Below are 18,445 nucleotides of genomic sequence, written 5' to 3'. Positions count from 1 at the left end.
ATGTGTTGGTTACACATCGCCCAGTAGACTAAAGCCCATCTGCCTCCCTGCTCTGATGCACTCTCCCGATCTATGACACTTTTACTAAGTGAATGAAATGCATCGTCTAAAGTGGCGTCTCCTCTCTTTTTGTTGTCCACCTTAAATTTTTTCCACCCTTTTTCTGCACTTTACATCTTGTGTCAGCATGATCCCAGCTGCACAAAGCATTAGGCACCACTTTTATCTCCCTCATTACATGTGTTTGCCAGCTCCATATCTGCCCATTCGCACAACTGCTGCCTCTCTCACATACACTCACGCTGTGGGGCTGCGGTTTCCTGGCAGTTATGACACAATCCAGATTCCCTAGGTTGCCTATAGCAGGGAAATGTGTTTTGCACCAAGCTATTTCCCTCAGAAGTCCAGATTTTCCCTGCCTTGCAGCTTTGATCCACATGGCATGGAAGGCTTGTGTCAACAGTTTTGTGTTTCAGCTGTAGGGCCTGGCAGTGCCCTGAGGTGTCACTCACTGCCCTCTTTCATTACGGGGCAGCTTCACCACAGTGTAGAACTATCATTGGCAACACTTTCAAAATCTGCAAAAAGCGTTGTGAGGGCACAGATGTGCACCCACGTTTAGACACGGACACACACCACGCTGTTGAGAAAAGATATATTTTGGTGGCACCATAATTAACTGTTTTACCTATCAAGCCTAGCGGAGCTCCAATACTACCAGTCAGCGGTGTCTGTCTGTGTGTGTGTGTGTGTGTGTGTGTGTGTGACAGAGAGGGTGAGCAATGGAAAGAGAAAAAGAAAAAAATAAAGAGACAGAGAAAGAAAGAAAGGGAGAGAGATATTTTAATACAGTGTGACGAAGGTGGTGAATGTGATAAGATTTATGAAGAGTAGACAGTGGGAGGTAAATCAGATTGGTATGTGGTCCAACTGCTGCCAATTTTAAAGCACTACATTCATTTGTGTTGACATTAACAACACACCTGCTTGTGCGGTACAGATGCTGTAGCTGCAACAACAGACAAACACAGTGGATGATTGCTACAACAATGCACCAGATGTTTCTAAAAGTGCAATGCTGCAGGATGTCACTGCACCCAGTACTGTATATTGTTGGTGCTGGGTGTAGCTGTCTGACAAATGCAGAAGGTAAAATGTCACAGCCCTGATATGATGGATGTTGTTCTCGTACCTATAGTGTAACAAGTTGTTGATTTGCACACATTGATTACTGAAGTGAAATATTGTCTCATATTGAAACAAAATAGGTGAATGTAGTATAATTGCGTCTGTGTGGGAGTGAGACTTTGACTTGATTTTAAACATATTACGAACATTTGGATCAATTTTTAAATTGGCATTTATACTGGAAATCATTACCTGCTTCTTTCCTATTTAACCACAGCCCCATAAATTAAATCTTATAAACATGTTTCAGTGAAAAGAAGTTTTCTTTGTTTTCTTACTGGTAGATGTCTTTACGCAGCACAGTGCGGCTCAGTGGGTTGTCAGCCTGTGGAGCCATGCTGAGGGATCCCATCTTTAATACTAGGGTGTCCTCTTGTTTCACAGGAGGATCTATGAGAACATGGGTACCACACACAGACACAAACACAAACAGACTCAAAAATCTACAAAAGACAAAAAAGGCTCCGTACATCTGTTAAGGCCTGGACAAATATTTTATCTTCTGTAGGAGTATATAAATAAGTGCGGTTGACTCTTTACTCCTACAAATATTTTTTTATAGTTCATTTCTTGGCATGAACACCACAATAATTTGGTGGTTCTCTCATGTCGTGTCAACCGTGACCAGGACCTTTCATGCAGGCACCACAAACCTGAAGAGTCCCGAACATAGTCTGTGACATAACAATGGTCGTATTGTTGCTAACTGCTGCCATGTGTATCCAGTTGGATGTTCAAAAGGAGACAAGTAAATCTCTGACCTGCCGTCAGTTGTTTGTCTTGTGCTCCAGGACAGAAGACCCTGATCACGCTGCTGTTGATGTAGATGAGTGGCAAACAGCGAGAAGTCAGGGCGTGGCTTCTCATTGGCTGGCCTGCCGACTTCCCACGCTCCCTATAGCGTCTTGGTACAGTGGCCTGAGTAGTCATTCAAGTAAAAAGTATCAGTTAACTTGACCCGTTTATATCGGGATCTTTGCATGGCAATATGTTTTCAGCAAAAGACTCTTTACCTGAAACACCCCCGCTACAGTGGCCAGTAGAGGACAAGATAGAACCACATCAAAAGGCTGTGCAGTCAGCAGGATTTCTCTGAGGAACTGAGGCGAGCTGTCTGCCAGTGGATCGGTGGTCATCCTCTGGCTGGCAGTAGTGGCACAGCCGCGTGATGGCCGCTCAGACCGAGTGGTGAGTTTGTGACGGACATTTTTGGTAACAGCCTGAGTGTAAGTGATGGACAGGAAGCCATGCTGTTGGTGAGAGCCTTCCAGGACTTTAGCTGCTGTCTGCTCATTGATACAGGACAAAGAGAAGCTCCATGAGACACAAGAAACACAATGCCAGAAAAAAGGATTTTAAAGTATGTCACTAGAGTTAAGGGTTAGTCTGGCTATGAATTACTGCAGAATAACTATGGCCAGATCTTGGTAATTCTCTTGTTTAATATAAAGAATCTGTAAAACTAAATTTTAAATTACATATTATTAATTTGGCAACATTAACTTTAGAAGTTAGACAAATTATAAATTAGGACTATTTTACCAGCTGGAAAAGTGTATGAGATAAGAAGCAAAACATAATTCTTTTATCCCTGCAGCAAAATAATTTAACAATTGAACCCATTAGCAGAGATTTTGAGTAATTATACGAATGAAGCTGCCCAATTTGCAAAGCTAATAAAGTGTCAAATAATCATTTAAAGCACTCTTATGTCAATGTTGCACCCCCGTCTGGTTAAACATTGAAATCTGCTTCTGCATCCAGTAACAGTGGACTTAATAGATATTTATTAAGCTATTAACTGATAAAAATCTAAAATGATTTATAATAATAATAATAATAGTTGTTCTATACACACCCAAAGACTAAATGGTAACTAGTAACACTTTGGAGTATTTTCTGAAACATGAGTGAGGAAACACTTTTCTGGCCACTGTTGATGGAGCATCAGCAGAATCAACTTCAAAACAAAAAAAGAACCAGATTCTTACAGAAGGAAAAAAGCCAGAGAAGTGGCTGAAAGAGTCTTGCTTGGTGACTGGTCGAACCAACACTGTGCGTCTGTTCAGCTTGTCAGTGCAAGAGAGCACCACTCCTCCACAGATGCCTGAGCTCCGAACACCACCCTCCATACTGGAGGTGAGGAGAGGGAAAGATGTGAAGTGGAAGAGTGAAAACAGATGCCGAAAGTGACAGAGAAGGCAGGAAGTCACAGGGAAAAAAGAAAAAAATGAAGGGACAGAAAAGGACAAAGAAAATAATGAAAATCAAGGATGATTTTAGCTAATTTAATTTGAGATTAAATAAAATCAAAAAGGTAGCACCAATTTAAACCAGCAAAAATACTGACTGATGATCTTATAAAGTTCACTAGCAACAGTTTTGAGATGAGATATTGTGGGGGAAAAAAGCATATTTAATTGTGTTATTGAGGGAATGTTTTTAGATGTAATACCTACTGGGGTAAGTAAAGACTGTAAACTTCAAATTATCTTAAAGAAATACTTTAGTACTAGATAAATATAAGATCATCACCAGAACAGAATTCAATCAACAAGAGAAAACCTGCGGCGCAGTCTGAAAAGTCTGAAATAACCATTTCCCCAATACAGGTATAATTAAAATGACACCATACAAAACCATAATCACACAAGATAAGCTGTCACCAAATTGTATTGGCTCAATTATTGAGCCAATTGGAACCACTGGAGAGACAGGGTAATTAAATATAATTTAAATGTTTTATATTGTATGCCCAGAAATGAAGCCAAAAGCCACTGTTTTTTCCACCACTTGGTTTGCCTGTCTCTCCAGTATCATCAGAGATGAGGGGCGGTGATTAAGAGCAGCAGAATGACAGAGACCCAATGCTGCTCTGACTGCTGTGGAGCAGGCAGACGCCTCACCACTGCTGTCTCTTTGCACTGTAGAATGAGTCCTTCATAGTGGCCAGAGTGCCAGTCCTGCCCTGGGCTGCAGAGACACACAAGGCCAAACTGAAATTGGGCATCTGGTAGCGCTCTCACTTTCTGTTAAAGCGCCTGATAATATCTCATTAATGGCAAAAGTACTTAGGGACACATTTAGATAAGAAAACCACTGAGTGATAGTGACTTTTTTACTAGTCAGTAGCCCGCTGACTTACTCTGAAACCTGCAGAAATATTAGTTATATCTGAACATTTGAGTGTTTTTCCTCCAATGTGTTTCCTAAGACAACTGTAATGTTAGTTAATGTTCAAGTAATGTTAAAGATCGCTGGTACAGATTGGAAATGTAAACCTGTGGACAAAGAAAACAGTTAGTGTCCCTGATGCAATTCAAAGGAAGTTAGCTGAAGTCAAAACTGAAAGCTGTTGGAAGTGAGGAGTGGTCGGGATCAGCAGGAGTAGACTCACTACTAATAGGTTGTTACTGCCATGCTGCTGGAAATGACTTAGTCACACAATGAGCTTCACCCTGGTCTGTCCTGCTGTCATTAATAGCTGTCTAACACCTGTTTACCATTGATGGCATTCATGATATCTATTATATTCTATATTGGTCTATGGCTAATGTCTGGTAGAAAGAAAAAGACTTGACTGTGTCAGAAAATTAAGTATATTCACAATGTTGTCCAAAGTAAAATAATGTCATTTAGTTATGGGATGGAAAGCTCCAAAGAATTCCTGCATAAACAATGAGCCATTATCATAAAGTACCTAATACTTGTAGAAAGTGTAGAAAAGTATTTGGACTTAGTTGTGAGGCAGAGGACTTTTTGCGTGTCATTAGATTACCACATGATTAAACCTAGGACATTAACAGAGCATCTGTACAGCAGAAATCAAATGAGGAAGGACAGACGATAAAACTTGAATTATCAATACAAAAACATATAGATATCCAAAACATAACATTTTGCACGACATTTATAACATGAAATGTTATTTATAACATTTATAACATCAATACCATTCTTGCATTCATTTAACTCACATTTTTAATTACACACAAGCAGGGACCTGTACGATGAGCCGTCAACTAAGTTTCAAGTTGGCGGGTGCGTTTCATGCCTCGTTTTGTTATGTGTGTACGTCAGCTCTTAATGTGAACATATTGTTGCACGTGTGAGTGTGTGCGTGTGACTGTGCGCATTTCATGCATCATTATCTTATGTGTGTACGTCAGTTCTTTACGTGGGTGCATGTGTGTGTGTCAGTGTGAATATCTTTGTAACCTCCCCACACGGCTTTAAGTGTGACTAATACACATGGACCCCCCACAGCTTACTGTTCCTCTATTCTCTCTTCCATCCAGTTACCAGTCGCTCACAGCCATTTGCAAAACAGCTGGAAGACATCAGCTCCAATTTGTGTGAGGTGCTCGTTGGAGCGACTAAGGCTGTACTGTCACTAGCTTCCCCTGGCTCTCTCTATCCTTTTCTTTCTCTCTCTCTCTCTCTCTCTCTCTCTCTCTCTCTCTCTCTATCTCTCTCTCTCTCTCAAGCTGGGAAGCATCTCTGCTTTCCAGAACTCTTTAAAGAACACCTTTACAAGAAGAGAAAGTGATGGTCGAAATGGCTTCATTTATAAGCAAATTCAAATAATCCTTCCATATTCTCATTCAACATTGTTTCTTGGGTAAATCTGAGCAATACATTTTTGTCCAGTGTCCTTTTTGAGCAATGTTTTGCTAACTTTCCATTGTGCCAGTTTGACGTTGTTGTCAAACTGTCTGGCTTGTACTTACACTCAGTTGTGAAAAAATGACCTAATTGAATTACTACCCCTGCTTTAAAAACACTTAGTCCCTACTGCCATAGAGTGTTATTTTCCGTCTAAATACTGTTTTACTGCCCTTCATCTTTATCTTATGTTCACATTTCCATTTTCTTTCCATGACAAGGGAGAAAAATGTTTTTTCTGTAATTATTTTTCTTAGCAGTTTTGCCCTCTTTGGTTCTCCTCATATTTGTAATCCAATTAAGCATTTAATTTCTTATTTACTTTACTGCATTTGCTCTTTCCATCGAACTTTCCATTTGTTTTTCATAAATGAGATTCAGCTCCAGCCAGTTGAAACATTTTCTCTGTCAGACTGGCTTTAATCGAACCCAGTGCACATAAATAACCAGGGCTGGGTGATGAAACACCTAACAATTATCTGTTCAGGATGATTAATATGGACTCCAACCTCTGAGGACTCTCTTGTGAATGTGGATGATAGAGATTAGAGTGGGCCTGGAGCCCAGAGGTCTTCCACTGTGTCCTAAACAGCCATGACTGTAACCTGGCTCCAGTGATGGAGCGCTTCTCCCTGCCAGAACTTTGGTTGGTTAAAAGTGTGTTGAGAACACATTGTTAAATGCACATTAAACTGAAATAACCTAGAAATGAGAAAATTGAGCCATTATCTATTTAGGAAGGCATAGAGGTCTACTAAAGAGATTAAAGCTGGCTGGGACTCAGAAGCAATTGGACACACACCTGCGAGAGCAGAGCAGCATGATGTGACCCACAACACCTCAGTGCCTTAAAATTGTCTAATCACAGACATTATCCTGGCTTGCGGTGGTACTGCATATGGCATGAACACACATGTGGCCTGACAGACTGTAAATCAGCTGAATACAGTGAAACCGGGAGGTCTGTGAGAAAATGCCTGTAGGACTCGGTATAGATGATTATAATCTGAATCAATTTTTTTTTATTAACAAGTCAGTGGTCACACTGTCAGTTGCAAATCCTACAACTGGATACAGGTGTCGGGAAAGGCAGCCCCTTTTTACTGCGCAGCCAAATCCAAGAAGGAGGTTCTGGTCGGAACACGTCCACACAGACTCAGATCTGGAAACACTGGGAAACACTCTCTGGTTCTCTGGGAGCAACATGGAGAGGCAGTAGATCACTGTTTCATTATCTCCTCAGATTAGGACATGGAGAATTGCCTCCTGCTAAGTGGTCTCTTCCCAACTGCACAAGACCTCAGGCACGTACACACGGCAGACTTGGAGCTGCTACCTCCACTGCAGATGTGTGTGATCAGGGCAAAGAGTCAGAAATACAGGGTGGAACAAAAGAGTTTGGATATTGGAAATAAGGTCATAATAATTAGGGCAAAAAGTGTGTATGGTGCTTGGAATAAAAAGCGCTTTAGTCACTGCTACAGTTTCATCGCATTTCACTACGTACTTATATAATTTCAGAATGCAGAGCTGAATTACAGCGTTTTGACTTAAGTTGATGTGAGGAGAGATTACCAGGAGGACGTAGTGGAACATCGCCCAGTGGTTTTCTTCCCCCAACAACGTGTTAATGTTTCTGTGAATGGATTCAGACACCACAGCCTGACAGAAACCCTGATGGACTGTGAGTAAGAGCTGGATCAGCCAGGAATCTGTTGAACTGTCCTTCTAAGTCTGTGGGTCCATATGTCCATCCATGTGTCTGTTGATCTGTGGTCACCACCACAACAGCTGTCTAAAGGGGTGATGACGCTGAGGTGATAATCCGAAAAATCACCCATTTGAGCAGAAGGGGAAACACGCCGAGTGTTAGTGGTATTTGTGGTTAAATGTGCATTTGTGTGTGTCTGGGTGTGTGCGTATGACTCTATGAGAGCAGAAGAATGCGGGGGCACCACATGCACATCACAGTTAAAATGAGTGAATAGCCTCCACTTTGATTTATTAGCCAGTACCAGCCACAACAATTTTATGTCGTTGTGTGAATGTAAACGATATGTACATATAGTAATGTATACTCGTACATGTTCCTGTACTTGAGTTTTGCCATTTAAATACTGACACAACCCAAATGCCTGATGTAATCTAAGTTAAAATTAATCTTATTAAAAAAAATACGTTAGTAATTTGGTCAGGATTGACTAAGAGACTGGTCCTGTCTGCATTTGGACAGATATCATACATTAAAAAGAAATAAAAGTTTTAGGCCTAAATAGATTGAGCTGGCTCTGACTCAAATTTGTAACGTACTGAATTGTATCCATGCTATGTGCACTAACCAAATGATCAACAGAATACTCCTGAGTCCAAAGACATGCTCAGATGAACTGATGAGTCAATATCTTGAATAAGACAGCATCAAAAAATCTGTTACTCATAGGTTGTACTAATACACTGTGTGTGCGTGAGCATGTCCGCCTGTGCGCGTAACTGTACCGTACCTGCGTCTGTAGTGATCGATGTTGAAGCTTCCGACTTTACATTTGATCTTTGTATAAACGTCCTGCACATCTACAGAGGCACTGAGGTCTTCTAGTTCACCGATGACACAGATCTCTGACAGAGACAAAAGAAGATCAACAGGAAACCATGTTTTACTGGCACAAATAAACAGTTTCTATCCAGTCTGATGAACTGTATTGGCATGCTCTTTGAGTAACTGTCCTGGGAGCTACCTAAAATGCAGCTCAGGTATTACGTACATTTTATGGTTACAGACAGTAGCTGAGCTACATTTGGTGACTGTTAAAGGTAGTCCAGCAGTTATCAGCAAATAAAAATCACAGAGAGCCACAAAACATTTTGACCATATGATGGCAATACTGAAGTGTATATCTATACATATCTTTGCCTTAATTGCACAGCTGATCTTGAGTTACGTGGACAGTACCATTATATTGTTTTGCCATTAGCAGGAAAGCTTAAAATTTTATGTGACTTGTAAAATTGGTTTAACCTTAATGTCAGTAAACATTTACAATCCCTACTTAACTGCTATATACATATTTTACAAGTGTGATGGATCTCAGTCAAGCTAAATTAGTTTTACTGAAAAAAGCATTTGCACAGAGGCTAAAGAGCCACATATGACCCAGGAGCCACAGGTTTTAATTTGCATTGCACTATTGCACGGGTCTGTCCCTTGAACTTGTCCAATGCAAATTATTTTGTATGTTATGTAGGTATACACACAAATGCACAAACACATTATCACATTGATGAGTGTGTGTGGTTACGCTTCCCACTTCACAGTGAGTGAGCTTTAAAAAAAGCAGGTACTCAGTTTGTCTAGAACTAAGCACATGAGCTGAACCGTTGATGCTCTCTCATTGTTTCCACTGAGAAAGTCCCACAATCACAGAGGAGCTCGGGAAAATAGATTTCATGCGTGTCAAGCGAAGGTTGCTGTTCTACTTTGGCCATGTGTCGTTTCTGAGAAACACAGAGGTTCCTAATGGATTATTAATACTGAAACACAAGTCTTGTCAGCTATATTGTGGATACTGAGTGGAAAGAACTCTCCTAAGTTGTTGTATACTCTGACACCCATGGTCTCCACCATAGTGTTGATATTGATGTATGACTCCTATAAACCCACCCTGGAAGATTATTGGAAACCCTTAGTCCGATTCATCTTAAATGGCTCATCTTGAAAGAAATAAAGTCCACCACTGATTTGTGCCGTGAGCAAAGCCTGCAGAGAATCAGGCTTGAGTTTCTGTCTCTAAACTTCCAACATATAATAGCATAACAGTACAGCCTAGAACTAATAAATCTGGAATGGACTTCTCCCCCTTTTTTCAGATCTGACAAGAATCTCACTTCCTTTGTGGTTGAAAAACACATTACATCATCGCAGATTGCCCACAGTCGCACTCTAAGTGTGGCTTACTTATCGTCAGGGGTGCATGCAGAGTATGATATTGGGTATCTGTGCATGCATACTTAGTCTTTTTTTCAATGAAATGTTTAATAAGTTGGAAAGAAAAGAGAAGCAAACAGGAAAATCCAACGCTAAGTTCATCCTGCAGCTCAGATGGTGCACATTAAGCCAGAATCCAAAGTAAAGCCTATTTGGGATGTTGTCAAAGTTAAACCATCTCTGTGAGGTCCTCCAAAACATTCCTTTTTAACTCTCAAAGAGCTTAAGCTGGGTAATCTGGTTGGCAGATGCTAAATATTACAGTCACCAATTAAAGGTAAAACTAGCTTTTCACCACCCCAGTAAATCTGTAAGGGACAAAATAAGGTTCACTGAGGATCCATGGCACATGGATTTATTTTTTCTCTCCCCACCGTCTCTTCTTCTCCTCATTTACTTTTCTGGGTGGTAGGTGGTTTGGTAAACGCTGAAATGTTTAGATTTAAACAAACCGTAACTGTTTCTTTAGTCTTTCAAAATGTGCATAGATAACATCATGTGACTGTTGATTTTTGCACAGTTGTTCCATTCACCTGTTAGTGCTGCCAAACAGCACTAACAAAGAGTATTATAAAGTATCATGTGGTTGCAAAAGAAACAATGTTAGGCTCTGAAACTACTGGCTGTCAAACAAAAGCACCATGCACCATCAACTGCTGTGCTTTTTTGGATTTTTTGTGGATTTTTTTCCTGGATTAAATTATAATTATTATTATTAATAACTGCTCCTAAAGACAAAATCAGTAAGGTTAATGTAAAGTACCTGTTTTTTTGACAGTTGGTTCAAGAGCAAACAGTTTGACCGTGACCTTTGGTAACATCCACTGCATCCAGAGGCTGACCTTTCCACTGGTTCCACCAATACTGCTGGTTTTCTGCTCCAAAGTCACTGTCTCAGAGAATGGACTGTTGTCTGCAGCAGGCACTGAGTCTCCCTGTGAAGTCAACGAGATTGGATTAGTTTGAGGTGTTGGATGTAAATACAAATTTAAGAGCCACAGACATTTAAATTAATATGAATGCTGGGAAGGAATGGTCTGTTAATCATCAAGCCTAGAAGAAGCTTTTCTGTTTCCTTTTGGTGGATGTTACCTTTTGAATTTCATGCTAAACATATTGGAATAAAGCTGAAAGTTGAAGATAGCTGACATGGTTGTTGAAGGTGTACAGTTCCATGTGTTAATTAGTTATTTCACTATTTGCTCAGTGCTACTGTATATCAGTGTGATTCACCACTGCTTCAGCATTTGTTTTATACAATTACAATTTTAAATAAATGTACAAATACAGAATTATCATTAACCATGCATCCAAAAAATCCATCGAATTATCCAATTAACAAACTCTCCATTACTTACTGACAATTGACAAATACACACAACACAACTTTTAGAACTACTGAAATAAATGATATTTTTGTTCTACAAAAGTCTGAAAGTCTGCAAAATCCCCAAAACTGTTCAATGTTATAAGCTGCCAAAATGTTGGATAAAACTAACACAAACAGAAAAGCGCAACTCCTTGTAATGTCATATACATTCAGTTTTTTTGTGGGAAAATGGTTACATTTCATTATTTATTATTTACCAATATGTTTTCCAATATCTGTTTGCTCTTCTGCGCGTTCAACCATGTGTTGTACAAATGCTCTCTTATGTTTGAAAGTGTTGTCCCATAGCATGTAGCCATAACAAAGAAACCACCCGTGATGGAGCCCTTTGGAGAGTAAATGACATCAGTGTCTGGTGAGCAGAACTCAAATCAGCGATGAGCAAAGTGGGGGGAAAAAAAGACCATTGTCTGGGGCTGTCACTGGCATTCACCCCAATCTAAGCCACCAGCATCCACATGGCCCGCTTTCACTCAACTGTGCCAGGACACAAACGTCTTACAGCCTGGGAGAGAATGAGAAGTGAAAAACCGGAGATGGGTGGTGAGATGTGGGGGGGGTGGAGGTGGAAGCAGGCAGGATGCGGCAGAGAAGGCTGCCTTCTGTGAGCTCTCATCTCATTACTGGAGGTTTGGCGCAGCACAAGGGACATTTTATTATTTGTCTCTCACTCACTTCCTGGTAATCTGTTTTCCAAATATATATCTGCCTAGTTGATTCAGACAATATGGCACTTTGCAGCTCCATAGTTGCAGGATTTCACTTTTTCCACAGTGTCTACCATTGCAGTGTGGTAATGATAGATTGTGTCATGGTTATCGGGCTGGCTGTGGTTGGTGAGGTGGTTATCAACCATCTCAATTAGAAAGCACACAGCTGCTGGGCTGATTACAGTGTCCTAAAGAGGATCCAGATGAGGGAGTTATGTCCCCCCTTTTCCACAACAGGGGGGAGTAATGAGGGCGTCACACTACACTGCAAATTTGATTCATTTGTCTAGTTGAAGATGGATGACAGCAGTGGGTAATAATGAATGACAATAATATAAATATGTCATAAGGTTTTAGAAGCTTACAAATTACGTTAGGGAGTTAGGGTAACATTACTAGTTTATATATATATACATATATATTTATATAATATAATAAAGACTACATCCATCCATCTATCCATCTATCCATCTATCTATCCATCTATCTATCCATCTATCTATCTATCCATCTATCTATCTATCCATCTATCCATCCATCTATCTATCCACCTATCCATCTATCTATCTATCTATATAATGCAAATAATAATAATTAATAATGCAAACCAGTATTTTCCAAACACTGGGTTGATTAAGTTGGATTTACATTATTGTGGCCACAAATTCAGATTTTTGAAGACTTGTTGCTTCTATTCTTGCTTCATCAACTAAAGCATGACTAATCAACCCTTACATAATTTTGTTACAGGTAAAAAGAGGAGGAAAGGATGGGCAGTCTTACATTAGGATTTGTCCTCCAGTTCCAAGACAATTGCACTACCACTGCTGTCTGGCACTAAAATGTATTGTCTTAATGTGATTATCGGTATTGTATGTTCATTTTTTTTACACATTCCCCAAATGTTCATGAATACAAAGTGATAGTAAACATGTGATATGCAATGAATGCTATGAGTTTCAATTGCTGTTTTAAAACTAATTGTTCTTGAGATGCAGTTAAAAAAAAAACAGTCTCTCTGTGTCTGCCTGTCCCTCTCTCTCTCTCTCTCTCTCTCTGTCTCACTTGCTCAATCTCCTTCTCCGTATGTGTGTGTGTGGTTTGGACAATTTAGTTTACAGTTCTGGCCACTTGGAAGGATTAGGCTCTGTAATGTCATGTGTGGAAACAGGAGCCAGCCGCCGGAGCGGTGGGAAACCCACCGTGTGCTGGAGTGCGGTTACACTGGAGCATCCAACACGTGACTCTTTCTATTTCCTTTCCAGAACTTCTAAGTTTCCTTCCCTTGTGAACGACTTTAAACCACTGAGGCAGTATTTCATTTTTACCACTGAAGAGTCCAACCTGGGGTATCTTTCTTAAAAATCACAGGGTTTTTTGAATTGCAGACAAGGTATAAGGGGAAATAAAGGATCACAAAATAATTTTCTAGTACTTTCTAGTAAACTTTGAAAAAGTAAACTAGACTAAACTACATTATAACGTTATAATTTGTGAAATTGTGAAGACGATGGAGAAGTATGTGCAAGAAGAAAAAATCCATTAAACTTTGGCAACTTGGCAAATAAGGAAATCTGTGAATTAAAGTCGACTAAATGTCATTCCACATAGTCCACTGACATGTAAAAAGTTTTGTGAGACCAGTGGTTTGCAATTTTTTCCTGCAGCACCCTCTTTTATAGAAAGGACTATTGTTGGGCCTGTTACATCAATAGTTACACAGCTATTGCTTTAAAACTTTACTGTGGTTTAGTTGAGACAGTTTGTACAAAATGAATATTCTCATTGAACAAGTGAACAACCTGTGCCCTCTTTACCACTTTGATGTGTCAGGGTGTGGTCACCTCTTTGTTTTGCCATAATAACTCTCTTTTCAAGTATTCAGCCACACAGAGGCTAAGTACCAACATTTTCCAGCAGTCAGTTGGAAATGAACTCTTGAATGAGAGTTGAAATGTCTTCTAGAAACCAAGCCAGTGGAGTGGACTCTATCTAAACCACATCAGATAAACTGACCTAAATAACTGAAAAGATAGACAAAGAACAAAGAAATAACATTAAAAATCAGTGTAATTTTCCTGCTATAGGAACAAGAATAAAAATATAGTGAAATCGAAAGTTGCAGCTTCACGTCCCCTTTAGGGCGGGCCACACCCCACTTTGGGAACCACTGCCTGAGGCTAAACAGATTGAAAGGGAAAAGTCATCAGGTTTACTCTGCCTGATCTGAATTAAAATGAAACAGAAGACAATGAAACATTTCCAGTTGTCACATGAGTCCATATTTGACTTTACATTTTTGAACAACAACAGGGAATTTAGATTTTTCATGCCAAAAATAAAAAAGACAATAAGACTCTTTCTTTGCATGCTGAAGACTTCTTGTGCTTGTGCCTGAAGATGTCTTCAAAAGATAATGTCCAGCTCAATAAAGAAGAAAATAAGACAATGACAGTCACAGGCTGCTGTTATTGATATTAAAATATATAATGAGTTGTAAACTAGTAAACACGAACATAAGGTGAAACTGCTTGTCCAGTGTTGAGGACATGTCAGTGTTTGTTGCATCATTGATCGATTGGTCTTTAAATTGAAAAATTTACCACATGGAATTTTACAGGACAGAATCCTGTAATTACAACTTGTGGCTGCAGAGGCCACTGTTGATGCAGCTCAGTCCCACTAACAGCCCGACCCCAAGGTGAGGCCTTGAGGAACAGATGTGATGATCGGGTGTAGGTAGAGGTGGGCTCTGGCACGTTCCTGAGCTGCCAAATTTGGGGCCCCCAAATACACACAGAGCCCCCACACACATTTAAGAAGTGGAGCTATTTTCCCACACCTCCACAGGCCAAGTTGTAAAGTATACAATTTAATTCCTAGGCCTCTGTGCTATAAACGGGCTGAGGATCCGGGTTTATTTTCTCTGCAGAGTTTGTCTTTGCTCATCAGAGAGACCCAAACATTGGAAGACAACAGCAGGCTGGGAAGTGTCAAAGAAATTTGGGGTGAGGGGCAGAATATGTAAAGAAGAGTAGAGGGAAGAAATATGTATATAAGGACAACTGGAAGTATGGAGAAAGAATATGGTTGAAGAGAGTTGAAAAAAGATGTAATTGAATATATATATATAAAGCAAAGGCAGAAACCTGGCAGTTTTTGAAAAGTTTTCACATCAGCTTAAAAATGTGAGTGCGTTCATAACAGCTGGTTATTGTTGCAACTTGTTGTTTGTTTAGAGAAGTCTGTTTAAAGAGGATGGCTGTGGTTCAATGGGTACTGAAGGGTTGTGGGATTGATTCAAGACCTTTTTGGTCAGTATGCTGCCCCTCTAGCAGCAAGGCTAGGAGTAGAAAGGTTGCAAAGACTGCAGTGTAAAGAACCTTTGGTGGTCAGAAAGGGGCTAGAAAAGGTCTATTTTGGTAAGGAATACATGTCAAATAAAGTTAAAGTCAGTGAGCTTAGGCTTTTAGAAAGGAACAAAAGTTGTTTTTTCCTCTGAGGCAACAATTAGGGTTTAAAAAAACAGAACGTGAGTACAGTTCTCATCTCAAATATCATCATAAGAGAAGAGAAATGAAGGCTGTGACGATGGGAGTGACGCAAAAACCACAAAAAGCAAAGGAATGAAGAGTAAACAATGTTAAACAAATGTTACATGGATGTACCAAAGGCAGCAAACTAATGTATTTAAATCAAAAAAGACATCGGCTTGATTAACAACAGAGTGCAGAGGAAATGTTTGGTGAAGGAGTGGGCAGAGCAGGATCAGGAGGGTGGAGGAGCAGAGGCTATTGAGGCGAGAGACTTCTAACACTACTGCTGCCACTTATCAAACTGCTCATACATTCTTGCTCAATCACCGGTCTCTTCGAGGACTACACACTTCTACTAGTGTTTGTACTTAGTTAAACAGTGACAAGTGGGCAGGGGTCACTGCGGCCGTGTCACAGGCACAGGCAGTACACCATCGGGCCATAACTGACAAAGTGCTGTTATGGTGGGATCATAAATGACGATCGTGGCCACATATAGATGTTAATGTTACAAGAGCGGATGTAGACAGACGAAGCAGATAAACGGAACACTTAAATATGAACTTGAACATACACACTCTGAGGGCAGTGTCAGAGTAATGCTCTGTTATGAAGGGCCTCCTTTTACAGACGGGGGGCTCTGGCAGTGGGCGTCAAAGAGCATTACTTCCTGGGCCGCTGTTTCACAGCATAAACACCGTCATTTCTTATGTATCCTACATTCCTTCTTCACACATATACACAGATGCTGCTGGAGGCCCTGGTGGCTCAGGCCTGAAAAAGCAGAGACCAACAGCCTGTCACTGCTGCTGCTACTGTAGGACAAAAGAAAAAAACACCTGCCACGTTCCATAAGACTGAGTTAGGCATCATCGCCCTGCTCAACGTTTGTTCTCACCTTCTGGAAACATAATAAGAAAAAAACTGACTCTAATTTTTCCATCGGCTTTGGACATGCCTGTTTGTGTAGTTGTACTTCACTTTACGATTATGACTTTTTTATTTTTCATAGAATTTATATGAACAAAAATGTAAATGCTGGTAGTGTTTTTCCCAAATTATGGGGCAGACAAACCCCTGCTAAGAAGAGTTCCCAGTTTATATGGACTATATCACAGACAACACAAGTGCTGATAGGAATTGTTTTTCAGCCTTTCAACATTATTTTCCCCAAAACTAAATGCACATGGTGGCATTGACGCAGCCACTCATAACAATAAAACGTATGCTCATAAAAACATAAATCAACTGCTGAATTTTGTACACAACAGAAGGCTTAAATATCAAGTGCAATCAAATGGCTCACAGCACTTGAGATGGAAAAGAGAATAAAAGAGGTGTTTGAAGAACGACATGAAAGAAGAAAGGTTGAATAGTATCACATAAGTTAACCAAGTTCAGATCAGTGACACATTAACGTGACAAAGTTGTATTTGTTCTGTTTTTAGGTACCGAATATTTGTTTTAGTTCTTATTGTGTCCTAACGGCAGTAATGACCAGGGAAATTTATACTGTAGCCTGGGTGAAGTTCAAACTACAATTCTATTTTTCTGGATTTAAACAAACAAAAAGATTGAGATAATCACATTAGTTCCACATTCAGAAACTATTTTTTAATGTGTATGATTATTTTACTAGAGTCAACAGAAAAACTTACTGAATTTATTAAATATCAAAAGTACTGAACCCTTTAGTAAAATCTTTTTTTTTAAATGTGAAAGCTGTTTTTTTTTTTAGAGTAGTATTTTCAAAGTAAGTATTTTCAAAACGTTTAGTATATCAGCCCACTCTGGGAGTCAAAGTCAAACTAATCCAGGTTTTAGACCTTCACCATGGGCCCTGGTCTGGCAATGTTAATAAGGTAAGCCAACAACCATCGTGGCCTTCCTTAGTTACTTTTTAATGGGGATGCACTGATATCAAGAACACTATCAGTACTGGGCCCAATACTTGAAGTACTCTTACTCAAAAAACATCACTACATCACACTGCAGCTCTGTTACATTTTTGTAGTTCAGTGTCTTGTTAAAATGCATCCTCTGTGTATTAATATATTATTCTATATGTATGACTCTGTAAGCCCACAGTAACTGTTTGAGAAGTACTAACCTCAGTGGGGGAGCCAAAATCTGCAGACGGGCTGCAGGTGCTCGTGTCAGGCAGGGCTGTGCCGGCACTGCTGCGAACTGGTGAGGATGGTGCAGCACCAGCGGGAGGTTCTGGGACGCTGGAAGTCTGGCGCAGGATGCCGTGCTTCTGCAGACGGGCCCAGGTGGAGCTCCAGCTCAGGAGGAGTTCGTACAAAAGTTGAACCTAGAAAACGTGAAAAGAGAAAAAAAAAGAGAAGTCATGAAGCTGAATATACAAATACATATTGTAGAAAATATATAATGGGTTGATACTCATAAACAAGTGTAACTCAATTAAACAGCATAAAGAATTTTGATTCAATAAAAACCACTTTCAGTGTTTTTTTTTTAAATACAATTGTCAGATTTGTGGACGAAAAAACGAGCAAGAGCGGTGTAACTGAATATGATTTTTATGCATGAAATCAAATAAGCGCCTTACCAGATAAACCTAGCACTCCACAAGTAGTATTAATTTTTAAGGCAGTGATTTTATTGCCAAAGTCTGACTCAAACAGCTGCACTTGGGAGTTCTCATGTACTCCTGATTTCTGAGACCATTAGTATGATTTGATTTGGCCGCTCTGGAGTTATGTGACACAAAACCTAGTTAACGTTGAGAGAGAAACAGAGGGAGAAAGGAAATATTTGCCATAAATGGACTACGATTGATTCCTATTTCTTTCCCTGGCTAACTAAACACTATTTTAGACTTTGTGCTTGTCATTTATCGAGGCTACGTTTCAAACATGTGACAAAAAACCTGCCTTCATGTTTCCATATGAAGGTTAATTTTTTTTTATTATTTAAGTCAGTGTGCAAACGTGCTTCAATGTACAAACGT

General features: G+C 39.9%; 1 protein-coding gene across 5 annotated transcripts in view; it reads right to left on the bottom strand.

The window, feature by feature from the left end:
* vps13b (vacuolar protein sorting 13 homolog B) overlaps positions 1 to 18,445 on the bottom strand; it is a 285,627-nt gene that overhangs the window by 122,020 nt on the left and 145,162 nt on the right. For 3 of the 5 annotated variants that reach the window (XM_008323736.3, XM_025061606.1, XM_025061608.1), the window contains 7 exons: positions 17,582 to 17,785; positions 10,599 to 10,770; positions 8,355 to 8,469; positions 3,180 to 3,321; positions 2,202 to 2,474; positions 1,950 to 2,106; positions 1,467 to 1,578 (listed from right to left, as the gene is read on the bottom strand). In XM_008323736.3, the coding sequence (XP_008321958.1) occupies positions 1,467 to 1,578; positions 1,950 to 2,106; positions 2,202 to 2,474; positions 3,180 to 3,321; positions 8,355 to 8,469; positions 10,599 to 10,770; positions 17,582 to 17,785 (1,175 nt within the window). Of the gene's footprint in view, positions 1 to 1,466; positions 1,579 to 1,949; positions 2,107 to 2,201; positions 2,475 to 3,179; positions 3,322 to 4,094; positions 4,162 to 8,354; positions 8,470 to 10,598; positions 10,771 to 17,581; positions 17,786 to 18,445 lie in introns of those variants that run through there. The other 2 variants (XM_025061607.1, XR_003051507.1) reach the window with 2 other exon arrangements.

Source organism: Cynoglossus semilaevis, chromosome 13, assembly GCF_000523025.1.
Source record: "Cynoglossus semilaevis isolate Cse_v1.0 chromosome 13, Cse_v1.0, whole genome shotgun sequence".
Lineage (NCBI taxonomy): Eukaryota > Metazoa > Chordata > Actinopteri > Pleuronectiformes > Cynoglossidae > Cynoglossus > Cynoglossus semilaevis.
Note: the sequence above shows the minus strand (reverse complement) of the source record. Positions and strands in the feature narration are given on the sequence as shown.